The sequence below is a fragment of the Balaenoptera musculus genome, chromosome 9, assembly GCF_009873245.2.
Source record: "Balaenoptera musculus isolate JJ_BM4_2016_0621 chromosome 9, mBalMus1.pri.v3, whole genome shotgun sequence".
NCBI classification, from domain to species: domain Eukaryota; kingdom Metazoa; phylum Chordata; class Mammalia; order Artiodactyla; family Balaenopteridae; genus Balaenoptera; species Balaenoptera musculus.
In genome coordinates, this window is record NC_045793.1 from 59067637 (window position 1) to 59085582 (window position 17946).

At 36.3% G+C, this 17946-nt stretch overlaps 1 protein-coding gene across 3 annotated transcripts in view; it reads left to right on the forward strand.

The window, feature by feature from the left end:
• Window positions 1-678: 678 nt before the first annotated feature.
• Window positions 679-17946, forward strand: part of CASD1 (CAS1 domain containing 1) — a 68750-nt gene continuing 51482 nt past the window's right edge. For 2 of the 3 annotated variants that reach the window (XM_036864116.1, XM_036864118.1), the window contains exons 1-3: window positions 679-993; window positions 8074-8170; window positions 8722-8842. In XM_036864116.1, the coding sequence (XP_036720011.1) occupies window positions 861-993; window positions 8074-8170; window positions 8722-8842 (351 nt within the window). In that variant the 5' untranslated portion in view covers window positions 679-860. Of the gene's footprint in view, window positions 994-6156; window positions 6366-8073; window positions 8171-8721; window positions 8843-17946 lie in introns of those variants that run through there. The other variant, XM_036864117.1, reaches the window with a different exon arrangement.

Below are 17946 nucleotides of genomic sequence, written 5' to 3' on the forward strand. Positions count from 1 at the left end.
TTCTACTCTGTACTTTGGTAGAGTTTCACCCACTGGAACTGGGCAAACCGAGGACTTTTTTCAAGTTGCAAGAGAAATGGACTTCAAAGCAACGAGTTAAGAGCTAAGACTGGTCTTACCCGTGGGTTGGGTGCTAAGGCTACCAGCAGTCTCTACACCTGGCAAGCATCGGGGGGCAGCCAGACTGACCAGATAGCCTGACGATAAGCTCCGGTGACACTGGGGTGGCCTTCGCATCCTGCTGGGCAGGTTCGGGGAGTAGAAAGCTCACGAAAAGGTGTGTTGCGGAAGGAGGGAGTGGAGTGAAGTGTACTTTTCTTCCGGAACAGTACTTCTATTGCTCCCACCTGGGCTCAGGTAGCGGCCAGTAAGCTAATTGAAGCCTCAGGCTCGCGCTCGGGTCGGGGTGGAACCCTGCTCTCCTCTCCTCACATCCCCATGTCTCTGCCGCCACCGCCGCCGCCCGTGACCCGGCGACCCCGGAGGGCCGTCTGGGGCCCCTGACCCCGGAGCACCGGGCATCCGGACCCCCCTCGCAGGCGCAGCCGCTATTAAGACAGGAGGCTAAAGGGGAGGAGGAGGAAGGGGAGGAGACAGGCGTCCAGGGCGCCTGGGGAAACGGCACGGCGGAGCAGCGGCGTCGGGGCTGGGGGGAGGCCGCTGAGGCGGTCGCGGCCGAGGAGGGGCAGGCAGAGGCCGGGGGCACCGCGGGGTCAGGCTCCCCGGCGGGCGGCGCGGGTGGCGGCCGCGGGGGCTGGCGGCGGCTCCTCGCCTGGCTGCGGCGGCGGCAGCTCCAGTGCTGCCCCTGTGCGGCGCCCCTTCCCCGCTCCGCCGCGCGCTGTTGTCATGGAGGAACCAAGATGGCGGCTCTGGCCTACAACCTGGGCAAGCGGGAGATCAACCACTACTTCAGCGTGAGGAGCGCCAAGGTGCTGGCGCTGGTGGCCGTGCTGCTGCTCGCACTGTGCCACCTCGCCTCCCGCCGCTACCGAGGTGAGCGGGCCCTCCCCCTGCCCGGGCCGGCTGGGGGAGGAGGCGACGCGGAGGCTGGAGGCAGCCCCCCTCGCCCGACACACGCCCACGCTCACGCGGCCGCCCGCCGGCGCGCCCAGCCCGCGGGGGAGGAGGTGCCCCCAGGTGGCCCGGGCGGCGGGCCAGGCGCCCCCGACCGACCGAGCGGACCCCAGTACAGGCGGCCACGGGTCGAGAGCCCATGGTCCTGCGCCCCCCGAGCAGCCTGCGCTGGGGTCGGGGACGCTTACCCGGGCTTGGCCCAGGGGCTGCCGGGGTCCCGGCTCCTGCGCGGGCTGCGCCGGGGGAGACGCGCCAGGCCCGGGGCTCGCGTGCAGGAGGCGTGCAGGCGGCTCTCAGGGACCAGCCCCGGGCGCGTGAAGGCCAAGGCCGCCCTGCAAGGGGGCACCTCCGCCCCAAGTAGGGTCGCCCATTCTGCGCCCTAGGGGTTCAGCTCTTTAGCTTTTGTTTTATCCGGCCTCTGCCTTGGAACAGCGGGGCCAAGCTGTTTGACAGCGGCATGGGCCGCCCCATTTTCCTTTACCGCCGGGGTGACAGCTGGCAAAAGATGCTCTTGGCCAAGTGGAGGAGGTGTCACCCAGGCTTTGTGATTCAGAAACGTTTAAAGCGTTCTGGTTGCACACTTTTTACAAAGTAAAGCCACTGGGGCAGATATTTGAAAAGAAGTTACAGGTTGACAGGAGTTGAGTTGGGCAATGAAAACAAGTTGGAAGCAGTTTGAGAGGAGGTCTTCGCTGTGGATTTTGAGATTGGTGTAAAGACGAAAAGAAATATGACCTTGTTTCAGAAAGAATTATTCTTCAGTCATCAAGGGGCATTTACTTGTCCTTGTTTGATTTTTTTCTTCATTTTCTCTGTAAAAATGCTACTAAGTTAGAGGTTGACAGGCTGAGGGAAATTAATAACGATAGGATCTTTTATTTGTGGCTCTTAGTGTTATCGAAGCCATTATCTGGACAGCTCTTGGTGATTGTGAGATTAATTGGTCAAGATGTAATGTGTAATAGGTGCGCATTTAACGCATTTCCCGTTTAACTTCACACCTACTTTGGCAAAATATCCAGTAAAGGGGGCGCTGGAATCTGAATTCTCTTCTCATTTTAGGGAATCTTTCAAAGTGAAGGACATTTTGATCAATTCTGCTGTTTTGTTTCTGCAATGCTTGAGAATTAAAATTCTTATACTCTAGTACTGTACTGGATGAATAGCCCTTTATAGAAATACACTAAATCGACTGAAAAAGATAAATTATTTATACCCTTTTGGCCTTTCTCCTCCAGCCTCCTATAGATCACCGCCACATGACCTGACAAGACTTTGTTTCATCTTCAGTTGCTGTAACAGAAGTCCAACACTTCCATATACAAAATAAAGCTAGCAATTTGATGCATTAATTTGTGGTAATTTTAAAGAAAATTTTCTGACTGCTATCATTTTATGCTATTTTGGTATAAGACGACAGTAATCTAACTCAATTTTATGTATGTGATAGTGGAGATAAATTTTATAACTGTGATGCTATGGTCCTAAATGTAAACATCTAGTGCCCCTCAGCTCCCTTTTTAAAACTGTGCTTTTATCTTTTGATAAGCTTGGACCCTAATTATTGTATTTATATATTTCATCCTTTCAAGTTCTCTCATCAGCAGGGAAAATAGAATGTCAGATGGAACCTTATGAGTCAGTGTAGCAATCTGGGATTGTTTATAAAGCCTCCTCCAGAAGCTAGTCATCAGCTTTCATAGGTGCTTTAGTGTCTTGAGTGTGAAGCAGTACACCTGGTGTGTGTACATGCCCATACTGAATGTCAAGAACTTGAGCCAGAGACTGTTTGGGAAAAATAACGATCTTACCAGGAACTTTTTAGCCAACCTCATGCTTTGGCAGTGTGAAACTGAGTCAGATGCAGTGCCTTTCACACAAGGATAACCATATGCTTGAATCACAGTATCATAAATCTTTAGAATAAGAAAGGACCTTATATTAGATATAGAGGTTTAGGCTATATATTAAAATCTTCAATGCATGCTTATGAGTTTGCCTCAGGCAAGGTAGAGTGAATGCAGTTGGAATATACATATTCAGTATCTCTTGCTTTACAAACTACAGAAAGTAAAACATTACACACTGCAGGAAGTAAGGCTTGGCAAAACTACATGCTATCATTGAGCACTTATTTTATGCCAGGTGCTCTTCTACTACAGGTTTTACATCTTTTAACTCATTTTGTCTTTACAACCAGTCTATGAGGTAGATACAATTACCAGATTTCATCCTCCCCTCTGCTTTCCCCCACCATTTTTAATATCTCTGTAATCAAGATGAGTTTTTAAAACTTTGATTGCATGTCAAAGTTTAATTGATAACATTTTTTTCTACTGTTCTATAAAATAATGGTGTATTTTATAATCAGTGGTCTTAGATTAAGTGAATTACAGTATTATTTACATTTTAAAAATGAGGCGTGAGAGGTTAAGTTGCCTAAAGATACAGTTAGTCTAACTGAGCTAGGATTTAAAACCCAGTTAGTCTGCGTCATGCCATTATGTTATATGCTGCCTTTCTCAGAGCCTCTTAGACAGTGGTGATATATAAAAGGTGGAGTGAGAAAGCATTTTCCAGTGGGACATAGGTTAAACCATTTAAAAATACCAATTCAGCCTTAGAGTGCCAGCCAAGAGTTTTCTTATTCTTTTTCCAGTAAATGGTGATTTTCTAAAAGTTGCGTGTGTAAAGCTTACTTTTTATTACCTATGTTTATCTTTTTTCCTTCTTCCTAAACTCCAGGCTCACAGTCCAAATATGCTTTGCCCTTTTGCATATCTCACAGATATCTGATTTTCTCTGCCTGCAATGACCTGTCTCTCTCCTTGAAAGAAAGTACAGATTTTTCTTTCAAGTCCTGGTTCGGATGTCACCAGCACAGAAGTAGGAATTAGGAATTCAGTGTTTCTACAGTAACTAGTACATACTTATCATTTTGTATTATAATAATTTGTATCTGACAGGCCGACACAAACTTTGAGCTTCCAAGGGTATTTCATTCATCTTTTAAATCATCAGAGCTTAACACACAGTAGGAACTCCATAAACAATTATTGAATAAATAGATTTTCAAAGTCCTTATTTCCTTCTCTTTTCCTCCTTGCATTTCATTCTTTTTGGTTTTAATTTAATTTCGTGTTCTGATCTCAACTTTAGAAGGTAGAGTTTTGTGGGGGGTTTTTGCATTCTTAATATATTTTCACAAAATATAATAGAATGACCTTTTAAAAAATATTCTTTTAATTTTATTTTTTCTAAATTTTAACATTACTGAATCACAAAATGTCCATTAATACTGTGATTACAGACTAAAAACATCATTTCTGTGACAAGAAGCCAGTATCTGTGCCTTAAGGGTAGTTCCAACCTGGATAAATTTAAATTTTTTAATTGATAAAGTTAACTTGCTTCAAACGTCTTAATTTTGTTGAAATCTAATTCCTTTCTATCACTAGGCATATTAAATGCAAATGTTAAATATTATTGCATGTTTTGGAGAAAAATAAGTTCAAAACTTCAGAAGTTAAAGCAGGAAAGAAGCAGCTCTAGGTCTCTCAGCCTTTTCTTTCTTTGACTGCTAGAAAGATCGTGATCTACATGACACCACTTGTAATGAGGCACTCCTAGCTTATCTAAAGAAAAATGTAAATTGTGATTTTTCAGCACAGACGAAAGTATAACTTGCTGAATTTCAGGCAAATAAAATATTCTGCAGATCATATTGTAAACTCTATGGTCTGGTATTTTCATGGTGGATAGTAAGAAACGCACAGCCTTGGCAGGATGATTAAGTCTAAAGTTTCAATGTGCCAGAGGTATTCTATTCAAAGGAAAATAAAAGCTACGGTTTATTTAGCACATCAGATGTTTTCTTTAATTGTTCTATTTTGTTTTTCAGGTTTTTTTAAACTTGTTTGTCTTTTTACTTATTTTGTTTGCTCTTAGTATTTTTCTATTATAGAAAAATCATGCATGAAAACCTGAGACTTTAGATTGACAAACCAGAATGCTTATGCTTAAGATGACAGAATGAAGAGGAGACAGCTATTCATCTAGATAATCTTTGTATTGGAGATAGCTGAAGTAGATAATTCTATCCCTTTAGTTGCTTGTTTTTTTTTTTTTTAATTGTGTTCCTAGCTTGATTTATCTGAGCACTTGGCAACTTTCATTTCACGCTGGTTGTATTAAAGTAGCTATCAAAATTATATGAAGCAACTGAAAATAATGACTGCGGTTTTTTTGTTTTCTTTTGTTTGGGGTTCTTCTGGGTAAATTTTGAAAGGAAAATAATGTGCCAGCAGATGTTTACATGTAGTTAGTATACATAAAAAAAATGTGGCACATTAACTTATTTTAACATTTAGATTTACATTTAGTGATTTGATTTTAAAACTATTTCCTTCCCAAGAAAAGAGAACTAGTTTTAGAGTATAGAATTTTATGGAGTTTTCTTTTTTAGATCCGGTTAATTTTTTAAAATCAGATTACAATAGTATTTATTATTAATACTACTTTCATTATTTTGCTGACAAATATATAAAAGCCAGTCTCCTCTTGCCTTGTCAGTTATCTAATTAGCAATTCTTTTACTTTCCTAACAATTCATCATATTAACATTCTCTCTATTAAAATAGCTGGTGTAGTTTCTGTCTTTTGAATGGACCTTAACTGATGTGATACAGAGACTATTAATTTCAGATACAAGGATTATTTTTTTTAAATTTGCATCATAAAATATATTATGAAGAGTCACCATTAACTAGCATTCATTACCAGGTTAAGAATTTCTTCCCTGGAAAGACCAGTAGTCTCTACAATGCTGTGTTTATAGTGTCTTTTGGTTAGTGACAACTTCAAATCTGTTTTGCTATGAGGTTTTTCTAATGTGGGTTCTTGAGATTAGAGTTCTTTCGTTTTCTACTAGCTGAACTACTGAAAAATAATGTCTGAGTAGTAATATTGAAGAGAGGAGGAAGAGTTTGGCATTTTAAAACACATTTTCTGGTGGAGAAAATTGGTTATTTTAAGACGTTGGTATGGTACTTCAGTCTCCACAAAATCATATTGATAACCCATAGACATGGTTAACAAAGAGCATAGTCCCACACACTGAAGACTGATCAAGGTGTGTTCCTGTTTAGGCTTCTATTAAAAAACAAAAATCAAGTAACAACAGCAAAAAAAAAAAAAAAAAAGGAAGGGATAAAGAAGAAAGAAAAGGAAGAAAAACTTCACAGAATTAATACCAGTTATTTACAACTTCTTATAACTTTTTTAGAAAATAGGTGGGTTACTAACTTTTCACTTGGTTTAATAGATGTATTTAAAGAGGTAGAAGTGCTATAAATATGGAATTTTCATCCTAATTTTAAACATTTACTAGATTTTTAATAGGATTTTACTATATGGCCATTATAAAAGAATGCAGCAGGAGTGCTGTTTTTAGGAAATAATTGTGTGTTCCTTTAGTCCTTTTTTTTTACTCCTTGATTGTTTATATAGCGTAATTTTTTAGAACTAGAATTAGTTTTAAATAATTGGAAAGAATTAAGAACTGATTATTTATAGTTTCCTTAGATGTTATTAAAAAATCTTTCAAATACAGAAAAAACTGCTCAGGCTACATATGTAACTGCAAAAATGTAATAACTGGTATTCTACTTTCCTTATCCAGTTTTCCACCAACAGAATAATGCAGTATTTTCACTTTTCCTTCCTGTTCTGTTTTAGAATTTATGACACTGTGGTATCAACACTTTCATTATTTATGCATACATGTCTTGTATTTGTATCACCGTTATCTGTATGTTGACCAGATAAATGGATAACTGGATTGAGAAAAGAGATGTGTTCTTCTACTTTAAAAATCTTTAGGTCTTCCCTATCCCCACCATTTTGTTCTGTAGTATTCTTTTTACCAGATGCCCTATCCTTACCTTAACTATTTGTAAAACAAATAGAGATCGCTGTTGACTGTTAATAAAGAACTAGAGATCAAATTTAAAAACACATGTATTTTATCATAACCCCACAGTTAATGTACACATTTCGTTTTTCCCTCATCCATTTGACATATTTGAACTTTTTTAATGTCTCCAATCCCCTTTTTAACCACGTACATTGACCATGTACATTAAGCTAATGTACGGTAAAATGGCCAAAGGAAGCAGGGTAACCATCTGTCCCAGTTTACACAGGACTGAGGGGTTTTGCAGATGTGGAATTTTCTGTTTAAAACTGTGGCAGTCCCAACGACACTGGGAGGAGTTGGCTGGTCATCCTAACGGAGGCAAGAGACAATCGAGAGAAGTGGAGGGGCTAAATATTAACAACAGCATTCGTTACTGATACTGATCATGTGTATCTTCAGCCACCATTTGACTAACATAGTTTTAAGTCTTATCTTTGTGAGATTGCAAAAGGATGAAATTTTATTAAGCTTTTTCAGAAGTTCTTGCATAAGTCTTCCTTTGCACATTTACAGAATAGGGATACCCCACTTCCAGGGAAGCTTTGAAAATTAGGGAGTAGATTTATAAAATACTTCAGTATTTACTAGGTTTCCAGGTATGCTGATGCACTGAGTACTATAATAGTCGAATGGGAAGTCATTTCCAAAGTCTTCTCTTTTATCCCTTAAACTTTTCTTTCCCAACTAGAAGTAGGAGTGATAAACAGATATAAAGGCTAGTTTGAGGCAAGGTGATGTCCTTGGAAGGAAAACCTGAAGCAGAAGGAACTACCAAAGCAGTGAATGTAGCATTGGGGATGAAGTATTTTCTAGGTAAAGTATCTGTCATTAGTGGCTCTTATCCTCTTGAATATTAATATATTAATATTTGCTTCTCATGGGTGAGTGATATGTACCTAGAAGGTATAGTGAAGTATAGAAAACTCTGTACCCCCTCATCTCAAAGGCTTAAATGGGATCAAATAACCAACATACAAGAATTTAACTATTGTTTACAACATTATTGTGTTTAATTACTATAGGAAATGATTCATGTGAATACCTTCTCTCAAGTGGCAGATTTCTTGGAGAGAAAGTTTGGCAACCTCACAGCTGTATGATGCATAAGTACAAAATCAGGTAGTTTCTTCATTTTGTTGTTTGTTTTCTTTTCTAAGATGGGTCTTAATATCTGGTAGAAAAGTGTTGGTGAATCAGGGAAAGTGATAGATGGTACTTCTCTATGTGATGGTAGAGAATTGCTGACAAGGTAGGAGTTGGGAGTGAGTCCAAAGGAATATTCTCGCTCTAAAGCATTAGGGAAAGCTTTGGACCAATCTGCTTTATCTCAGTTGAGCGATAACCAGGCCCAGGGCAATAGCCCGTGAATGAAGGACTCTTGCTTTGGGACTTGGATAGCTACCTCATGGAGTTATTCTGACACAACGGATATAAAGCACTTACTGTGGTTAGAGTACATCTGAAACACTTATTAGGATGAGGGCTGTTATTATTGAGAGTTAGTCGATCATACACGGACTGGTAGGTTGAACAAACCTGGCCACCTATTTCTAAAGCAACATAACTGTGTATGTAATAATGCTGTACTACTTTCTTCACAAATGATGTGCTTTGAAAAGTGCCAGTATGCTGATATTTCTTATTCTAATTGATGTCTTTGTTGATTTCAGTGAAGCGAAGAACTGCCTTGTAGATAAACATATTGCATTTATTGGAGATTCCAGAATTCGTCAATTGTTTTATTCTTTCGTAAAAATAATTAATCCCCAATTTAAAGAAGAAGGAAATAAGGTAAATTTTGTCTATTCATTTCATTAGCGTATTGTTTGAGAAGTTAGTTGAATAGTTAATAGGAGGAATGTGCCCTTTCACATTAACAAAAGGAACTATAAAATTTTACTTTGGTTTTGGGAAAGGTGGAGGGGGAAAACAGGGACATTTTGCCATAATGCGAACATAAGAAAAAGAAGTGGTGGGTAGAGTATTGGCAAGCTTTTTATTGACTTAAACTTTTCGTTTTCAGAAATATTAAAATTCTTTCCATGGAAAACATTTTTAAAAATTTTAGAAAGAACAAAGAAGAAATATGCCTTATCCTCCTTTTAATATTTTGACATATTTCTTTTCAGACTCTTTTTTGAAAACAAAATTGTAATAGTTTAGCATGTGCAATTTTATATCTTGCTTCTATCCCCACCACTTATCACAATTTACCATATTATACAATGTACGCATCTTCATAATGGCAACATATTATTGAATGGATATAATGTGATGTTATATAATCTTCCCTTTTCTTGACTTTTTGTAGTTTTCTAATGTTTTTTATTTTACAATTTAAAAAAGGACATTTTTATTACATTTTTGTGTGAAAACTTTGCTTTTTAAATTATTTCCTTAGGATGGAATCTTTACAATGCAAATACTAGGTTGAAGAATATAAATACTTTTAAAATTATTGATTATATTGTTAAACTGTTTCAATCTATACTGTAAGCAGCAATGTACATTGGGACCTAATTTTCTGTAACCTTTCTGGCACTAGGCATTCATGCTATATAGTTAAAATGACAGTGTAACAAATTTCTGCTCTTTTTAATTTCTCATTTTAAAAATATGTCTTTTTTTAAAAGCTAACAAGGATGAACATCTTTCTGTTAATTAATCAAGTTAATTAGTTAATTTGGGGGGAATTATCTCATCATATCTTTCTGTTTGTACATTTTTAAGTGATCTAAGGTTCTAGTCCCTGCCTTCAGTTGCATGTGGTTGGGAGTGGGTAATGGCAAGAAGAAAAAAGTAAAAGTACAAAAAGTTCAGAATTGTAGGGGTAATAGCTCATGAATTTATGATGAAAATCTCCCTGTACACATCAACTTGCCCAGCGGCAAGGAGTTGAAAAATCAGGGACTTAACAGCTTAAGTAGCTAGTTTCACAGTGATGATGGTAATGGATACTAAGTCTTTAGGAACTACTCCTTGTGAGAAGAGGCCATAGGCTATTAGAGATTTTGTCTACCAGGAAAAACTAGTATAGGTTTTAAAGCTGAATAATAGAAAATAACAAAGTCAACCTTTCATTTTATTTGGTATCTATAAATGTATTTTCCATTTATATTTATACATTCAAAATTATACAGAAGAGTTCAAAGTATTTAATGACCTGAGATTCTTACAGTTTAAAGTAAAAAACTTAGTAAACATTTAAAAAACAGATGTCTGATTAAAAAAACATTTTTAGTATTTCTAGGCCTAGAATAGTGTGACTCTTGAAAATTGGAATAATGTATTTGGCAACAGTTAGTTGAAAAAAATCTGTAATGGTTTAGTCTATAGCCAAAAGTAGGTACAATATGGTACATTGTTTCTGAGCTCTAGGTTTCCAATTTTTATTTTCTAGAGGTTCCTAGTTATCCCACAATTATCAGACAAGATACATTTTATTTTATATGCATTTTAAAAAGAAACAAAGACAGTTTGTCACAGTCTTAAAGAGACAGTTATTGTGAAACTATTTAGATTAAACTGCTAGTGGAACATTTGCCAAATTGTATTTTACTTATTCTCTTGTCTCTGAACACCTTGAGGACAGAGATTGTGTATCATCATTATTTTTGAATACGTTTCTTGTGCCTGGCATGTTGTGAAGTTGATTAATTTTTTTTTTTTTTTTTTTTTTAGCCTTGGTAATGGGATTCTTTAGGTGGAATTAGGAGTATTGAAGATAATATTTTTTTGAATTTATTTCTTTTCTGTATTGGGGCAAATTTTTTAAAAAGGAAGCTTTAGAGCAGGATTCTTTTTTTTCAAATTATATTTTGTGGAAGACTAGTTCTGTACGAAGCTCTGGTCAAATAAGTTTGGGCAGAGCCAGATATCATATCCCCCTCTTAGATGGTTTTAATTTAGGCTAGGATATTAAAAACTTGAGAAGTCTTGCTGTAAAGAAACCTGTTTGTGTTACTTCCAGCCAGAGGGCAAGGTAGATACTCTGGGGGCCTCTTCCACTTCAAACCAACTAGATCCTAGATTAAAAAAATACTTGTTGATGTATTTCTAAACTTTGAAATGGGAGACACACCCCCAAAAAGGAACAAACTGTGAGGCAAAACCAGAGATGGGAACAATAACAGTAGGCGTGCAATAGAGATTCAGGTTGCCCTAAAGACAGATGCCAGTGGCTGCAATACCCTATATGTAGAAAACTAAGCTTTGAGCCAGCATATTTCTCAATAGTAATATTGGGAGCCAGAGGACAGTAGACTAATAACTTTAAAGTTCTGATAGAAAGTAAGTTTCAACCTAGAATTGTATCCCTAGCATACAGATTCCTCTGTTCTTGAAATATAGGACATTTTTCAGATAAACAAAAACTATGAGGGTTTACTGCCACATTAAACTTATATTAAAGGGTTTTCTAAAGAATAAACTTCAAGAAGCAGAGAAATAATTCAGAAAAAAAAATGATCTGAAACAATGGTTAAAGAAAATAGTAAACTTGTATATAAATCTAAACAGTGTCTGTAAAATAATAATGTCTTTTTACACTTTACAAAAAGACAGTACAATAGCATATAAATGAGAGAGAGATGACCACAATTAGTGTTCTAATGTCCTCTTTACTCTTTAAGGTATTATCTTTTTTTTTTTAATTCATCAACAAACTACACAATACACTTTAATGTTTATTTATTTTTATTTATTTATTTATTTTTATTTTTGGCTGCATCAGGTCTTCGTTGTGGCGTGTGGGATCTTCATTGCGGCATGCGGGATCTTTTTTTGTTGTGCACGGGCTCTTCCTTGCAACACATGGGCTTCTCTCTAGTTGTGGCATGCGGGCTTCTCTCTAGTTGTGGCGCACGGGCTCCAGAGCGCATGGGCTCAGTAGTTGTGGCACGCAGGCTTAGTTGCCCTGTGGCATGTGGGATCTTAGTTCCCTGACCAGGGATCCAACCCGCATCCCCTGCATTGGAAGGCGGATTCTTTACCACTGGACCACCAGGGAAGTCCCCAGGTATTATCTTACTTTAGAACTTAAGTTAATGATGCCCTTTAGTTCAAGGGCAAGGACTAAAAGGATAGAATTAAAATGGGTAATTCCAAACCAGAAGAAGAAAAAAATTAAAACCAAACTCATCTAATACCAAATATAATGCACACATGTACATACACATGCACACGTGCATATATATACTCCGATACACACACACATATACATACATCTATATATATATGAACATTTATATGTACATGTAAAAATCAGTGTTTACATTTCATATGTATATAAAAATATGTGTATGTGTTAGGGAGCTAGAAATCAAAAAGTAAGATAATAGAAACATTTATAATCAAAATAAATGTAAGTAGTCTAAACTTGTCAGCTAAACACAGATTTTCAGATTGATTTTAAAAAGAGTTTTCTGCTGCTTAGAAAGATACCTAAAACAAAAGGACATAGGAAGGATTTAATTTAAAATGAGAAGAGATTTATCAGACAAATATTTATTAAAAAAGATAAGTTGTATTAATATAAGACAAAATAGATTAAGAGGCAAAAAGCATTATTGGGGATACTTTTTAGTGACAAAAGATTCAAATCACTAGGAAGATTTTGAATGGTAGGCATTTAATAAATTAGCCCTAAAATATATAAAGCAAAAGTTAACATGATTACAGTGAGAAGTTGACAGATTCTCTGCCACAGTGGGAGAATTACTCACTGCTCATGCAATTAATAATAGTGCAAGCAAATAAGTAAACATAGAGTAGACTGTTAACATGCTGATTTTATGAACTTATAGTTCAGTACTTAAAGCATACACTAAGATATCAGAGAATATATTTTTTCAAAGCACACATGAAATCTTTTTTTGATCACATATTGGGCCATTAACCAAGTCCTGACAATATCAGAGAATTGGTATCATTCTCTCTCTGTTAGGTAAGTTCCTTTGTATTCTAACTTATTCTGATAAAAATTCTAGAATCCTACAGTAAATGTTCCAATGGTAAAATGCTAGACACATTTCCATTAAACTCAGGAAGAAAACAAGGAAGTCCATTATTGCTGCTTCTATTCAATATTGTATTAGAGATCCTTAGCCAAAGAAAGATAATTTAAAGATACAAGGATTGGAAAGAAATAAACTTGATATTTTATAATACAGTTATCTACACAGAAAATCCCGAAGAATCTATAGAAAATTTACTAGATGTAATAAAAATTTTAATAATATAGCTGATTATAAGGTAAATATATGAAAATTAATGATAATTCAATAAAGCTGTTAAAAATTAATTGCATATCTACTTGTCAGGAATATAGAGTTCAAAAATGTTATTTAAAATATACTGTGTGCAATAATAACAAAAAGCACATAGTACATAGGAATAAACATAGTAACTAAGGAAGGTGTATATGCAGAAAACACATGCAATTTTATTAAAAGGCAATTTAAATATAATTAAATGGAAGGTATGTACTGTATTCTGGAATGGGAAGACTCAATATTGTAAACATGTCAGTTATTCTCAAATTAATCTATAGGTTCAAACAATTCTAACAGGATTTGTTGTAGAGCTTTACCAGTTCATTCCAAATTTTATATGGAGGGCAGTGGACCAAAAATAACTGCAAGAGATCTAAAGAACAAGGTAGAAAGGACTTCTCCAATATCAAGACCTATTTTAACTAGACATCTTTTAATTAAGAAAATGTGGTATTGGGAGAGCTAAACAAAGAAACCAATGGAGCAGAATATACGACTCTAAAATAGACACAATCATATACAAAAAAAACCTAACAGATATGCCGTTGAAGATCCGTAGGGATAGGAAAGTCTTTCAATTAATGATGCTGTCAATTGGTTATATAACGGAAAAAAGTGAAATTGGACCCTTACCTCACACCATCAAGTATAATTATTTCTAGATGAATTTAGACTTAAATGTGAAAGTCAAAACTTTGAAACCTTTAGAAAAAAATATAGAATATCTTTGGTACCTCAGGTAGGGATAAGTTTCGTACATAAGAAACAAAAAATGCTAACCATAAAATAAAAGATGAATAAATTCACATTCTTTAGGATTAAGATTACCTGTTCATCAAAAGATACCTTAAAGAAAAAAGACAACTATAAACTGGGAGATGATATTTGTTGCATATATCCAAGAGATAAAAGGAACCAATTAATAAAAAAGACAACTCAGTAGAATAAAAAGAGGAAAGGCATGATCAGGCATTTCACAGAAGAGGAAACATAAATCCCAGTGTAAATCTAAAAGATGTTTAACCTCATTAGTAATTAGGGAAATGCAAATTAAGACCATAGTGAGATAGCATTTTGTACCAACTTTAGTGCCAAAATTAAGTTTGACAATGGCAAAAAATATGAACTCTAACAATGTATTAGAGAGGCTGTGTCTCAAACCACTGGTGAGGGTACATTGTTACAAACACTTCAAAAAATAATTTGCATTATTATGTGAGGGTGAACATTTGTCTAGTCTATGAACATTTAGAACTATTACAGAAAGTGACTCATGTAAAGAGATGTTCAAGAAGGTAACTATCGGTGCTGTTTATAATCTAGATTTGGTGCATTGTATCAATTAACCTAGATTCTAAAAAAATAATGAATATAATATTTGATGTGTATTGATAAAATAAATTGATATATAAAACGAAACTAGAGACATGACAACTAAATGCAATACCTGTTGTTTTCTCTTTTTTTTATTGAAGTATAGTTGATTAACAATGTTGTGTAAGTTTCAGGTGTATAGCAAAGTGAGTATATATATATATTCTTTTTCAGAATTCTTTTCCATTACAGGTTATTAAAAAATACTGAGTATAGTTCTCTGTGCTATACAGTAGGTTCTTGTTGGTTATCTATTTTATATATAATACTGTGTATATGTTAATCCCAAACTCCTAATTTATCCCTCTCCCCACTTTTCCTTTGGTAACATTAAGTCTGTTTTCTATGCCTGTGGGTCTATTTCTGTTTTGTATATAAGTTCATTTGTATCACTTTTTTAATTCCACATATAAGTGATATCATATGATATTTGTCTTTGTCTGGTTCACATCACTTAGAATACTAATCTCAAGGTCCATCCATGTTGCTGCAAATGGCATTATTTCATTCTTTTTTATGGCTGAGTAATATTCCATTGAATATATGTACCAACCTTCTTTATCTACTGCTTTGTCAGTGGACATTTAGGTTGCTTCCATGTCTTGGCTATTGTAAATAGTGCTACAATGAACACTGGGTGCATGTATCTTTACAAATTATGGTTTTCTCTGGATATATGCCCAGGAGTGGGATTGCTGGATCATATGGTAGCTCTATTTTTAGTTTGTTAAGGAACCTGCATAGTGGCTATACCAAATTACATTCCCACCAACAGTATAAGAGGGTTCCGTTTTCTCCACACGTTCTCCAGCATTTATTGTTTGTAAACTTTTTGATGATGGCCATTCTGACTGGTGTGAGGTGATACCTCATTGTAGTCTTGATTTGCACTTCTCTAACAATTAGCAATGTTGAGCATCTTTTCATGTGCTTTTTGGCCATCCGTATATCTTTGGAGAAATGTCTGTTTAGATCTTCTGCCCATTTTTTGATTGGGTTTTTTTTTTTTATATTGAGGTGCATGAGCTGTTTGTATATTTTGGAGGTTAATTCCTTGTCCGTTGCATCATTTGCAAATATTTTCTCCCATTCTGTGTGTTGTCTTTTTATTTTGTTTATGGCTTCCTTTGCAGTGCAAAAGCTTTTAAGTTTAATTAGGTCCCATTTGTTTATTTTTGTTTTCATTACTCTAGGAGGTGAATCCAAAAGATATTGCTGCATTTTATGTCAAAGAGTGTTCTGCCTATGTTTTCCTCTAAGAGCTATTAGTATTTGGTCTTACATTTAGTTCTTTAATCCATTTTAAGTTTACTTTTGTGTTTGGTGTTAGAGAATGTTCTAATTTCATTCTTTAACATGTGGCTGTCCAGTTTTCCCAGCAGCACTTACTGAAGAGACTGTCTTTTTTCCATCATATATCCTTGCCTCCTTTGTCGTAGATTAATTGACCATGGATGCTGCATTTATTTCTGGGCTTTCCAGCCTGTTCCATTGATCTGTGTTTCTGTTTTGTGGCAGTACCATGCTGTTTTGATAACTAGTTTTGTTGTATAGTCTGAAGTCAGGGAGCCTGATTCCTCCCGTTCCATTTTTCTTTCTCAAGATTGCTTTGGCTATTCGGGGTCTTTTGTGTTTCCATTCAAATTTTAAGATTTTTTTGTTCTAGATCTGCAAAAAATGCCATTGGTAATTTCATAGGGGTTGCATTGAATCTGTAGATTACCTTGGGTATTATAGTCATTTTGAAGATGTTGGTTCTTCCTATCCAAGAACATGGTACAATATATCTTTCCATCTGTTTGTGTCATCTTCGATTTCTTTCATCAGTGTCTTACAGTTTTCGAAGTACAGATCTTTTGCCTCCTTAGGTAGGTTTATTCTTTCTGATGTGATGGTAAATGGGATTGTTTCCATAATTTCTCTTTCAGATCTTTTGTTGTTAGTGCATAGGAATGCAAGAGATTTCTGTGTATTAATTTTGTATCCTGCAACTTTACCAAATTCATGGATGAGCTCTAGTAGTTTTCTGGTAGCATCTTTAGGATTTTCTATGTGTAGTATCACGTCATTTGCAAACAGTGTCAGTTTTACTGCTTTTTTTTAAAATTTGGATCCCTTTTATTTCTTTTTCTTCTCCGATTGCCGTGGCTAGGACTTCCAGAACTATGTTGAATAAAAGTGGCAAGAGTGGACATCCTTGTCTTGTTTGCTGATCTTAGAGGAAATGCTTTCAGCTTTTCACCATTGAGTATGATGTTAGCTGTGCGTTTGTCATATAAGGCCTTTATTATGTTGAGGTAGGTTCTGTCTGTGCCTACTTTCGGGAGAGTTTTTATCATAAATGGGTGTTGGATTTTATCAAAAGCTTTTTCTGCATCTATTGAGATGATCATATGGTTTTTATTCCTAAATTTGTTGATGTGGTATATCACACTGATTGATTTGTGGATATTGGACAGTCCTTGCATCCCTGGGATAAATATCACTTTATCATGGTGTATGATCCTTTTAATGTATTGTTGGATTCAGTTCGCTAGCATTTTGTTAAGTATTTTTGCGTCTATGTTCATCAGTGATATTGGCCTGTAATTTTCTTTTTTTGTGGTATCTTTGTCTGGTTTTGGTGTCAGGGTGATCGTGGTCTCATAGAATGATTTTGGGAGTGTTCCTTCCTCTGCAATTTTTGGAAGAGGTGCAGAAGAATAGGTGTTAACTCCTCTCTAAATGTTTGATAGAATTCACCTGTGAAGCCATCTGGTCCTAGATTTTGTTGGGAGTTTTTAGTCATAGTTTCAGTTTCAGTGCTTGTGATTGGTCTGTTCATATTTTCCATTTCTTCGTGGTTCAGCTTTGGGAAATTGTACCTTTCTAAGAATTTGTCCATTTCTTCTAGGTTGTCCATTTTATTGGCGTATAGTTGCTTTCAGTAGTCTTTTATGATCCTTTGTATTTCTGTGGTGTCCGTTGTTAAGTTATCCTTTTTCATTTCTAATTTTATTGATTTGAGCCCTCTCCCTTTTTTTCTTAATGAGCCTGGCTAAAGATTTATCAATTTTGTTTATCTTTTCAAAGAACCAGCTTTTAGTTTCACTGATCTTTTCTATTGTTTTCTTCGTCTCTAATTCATTTATTTCTGATCTGATCTTTATGATTTCTTTCCTTCTGCTAACTTTGTGTTTTGTTTATTCTTCTTTCTCTAGTTGCTTTAGGCATAAGGTTAGGTTGTTCATTTGAGATCTTTCTTGTTTC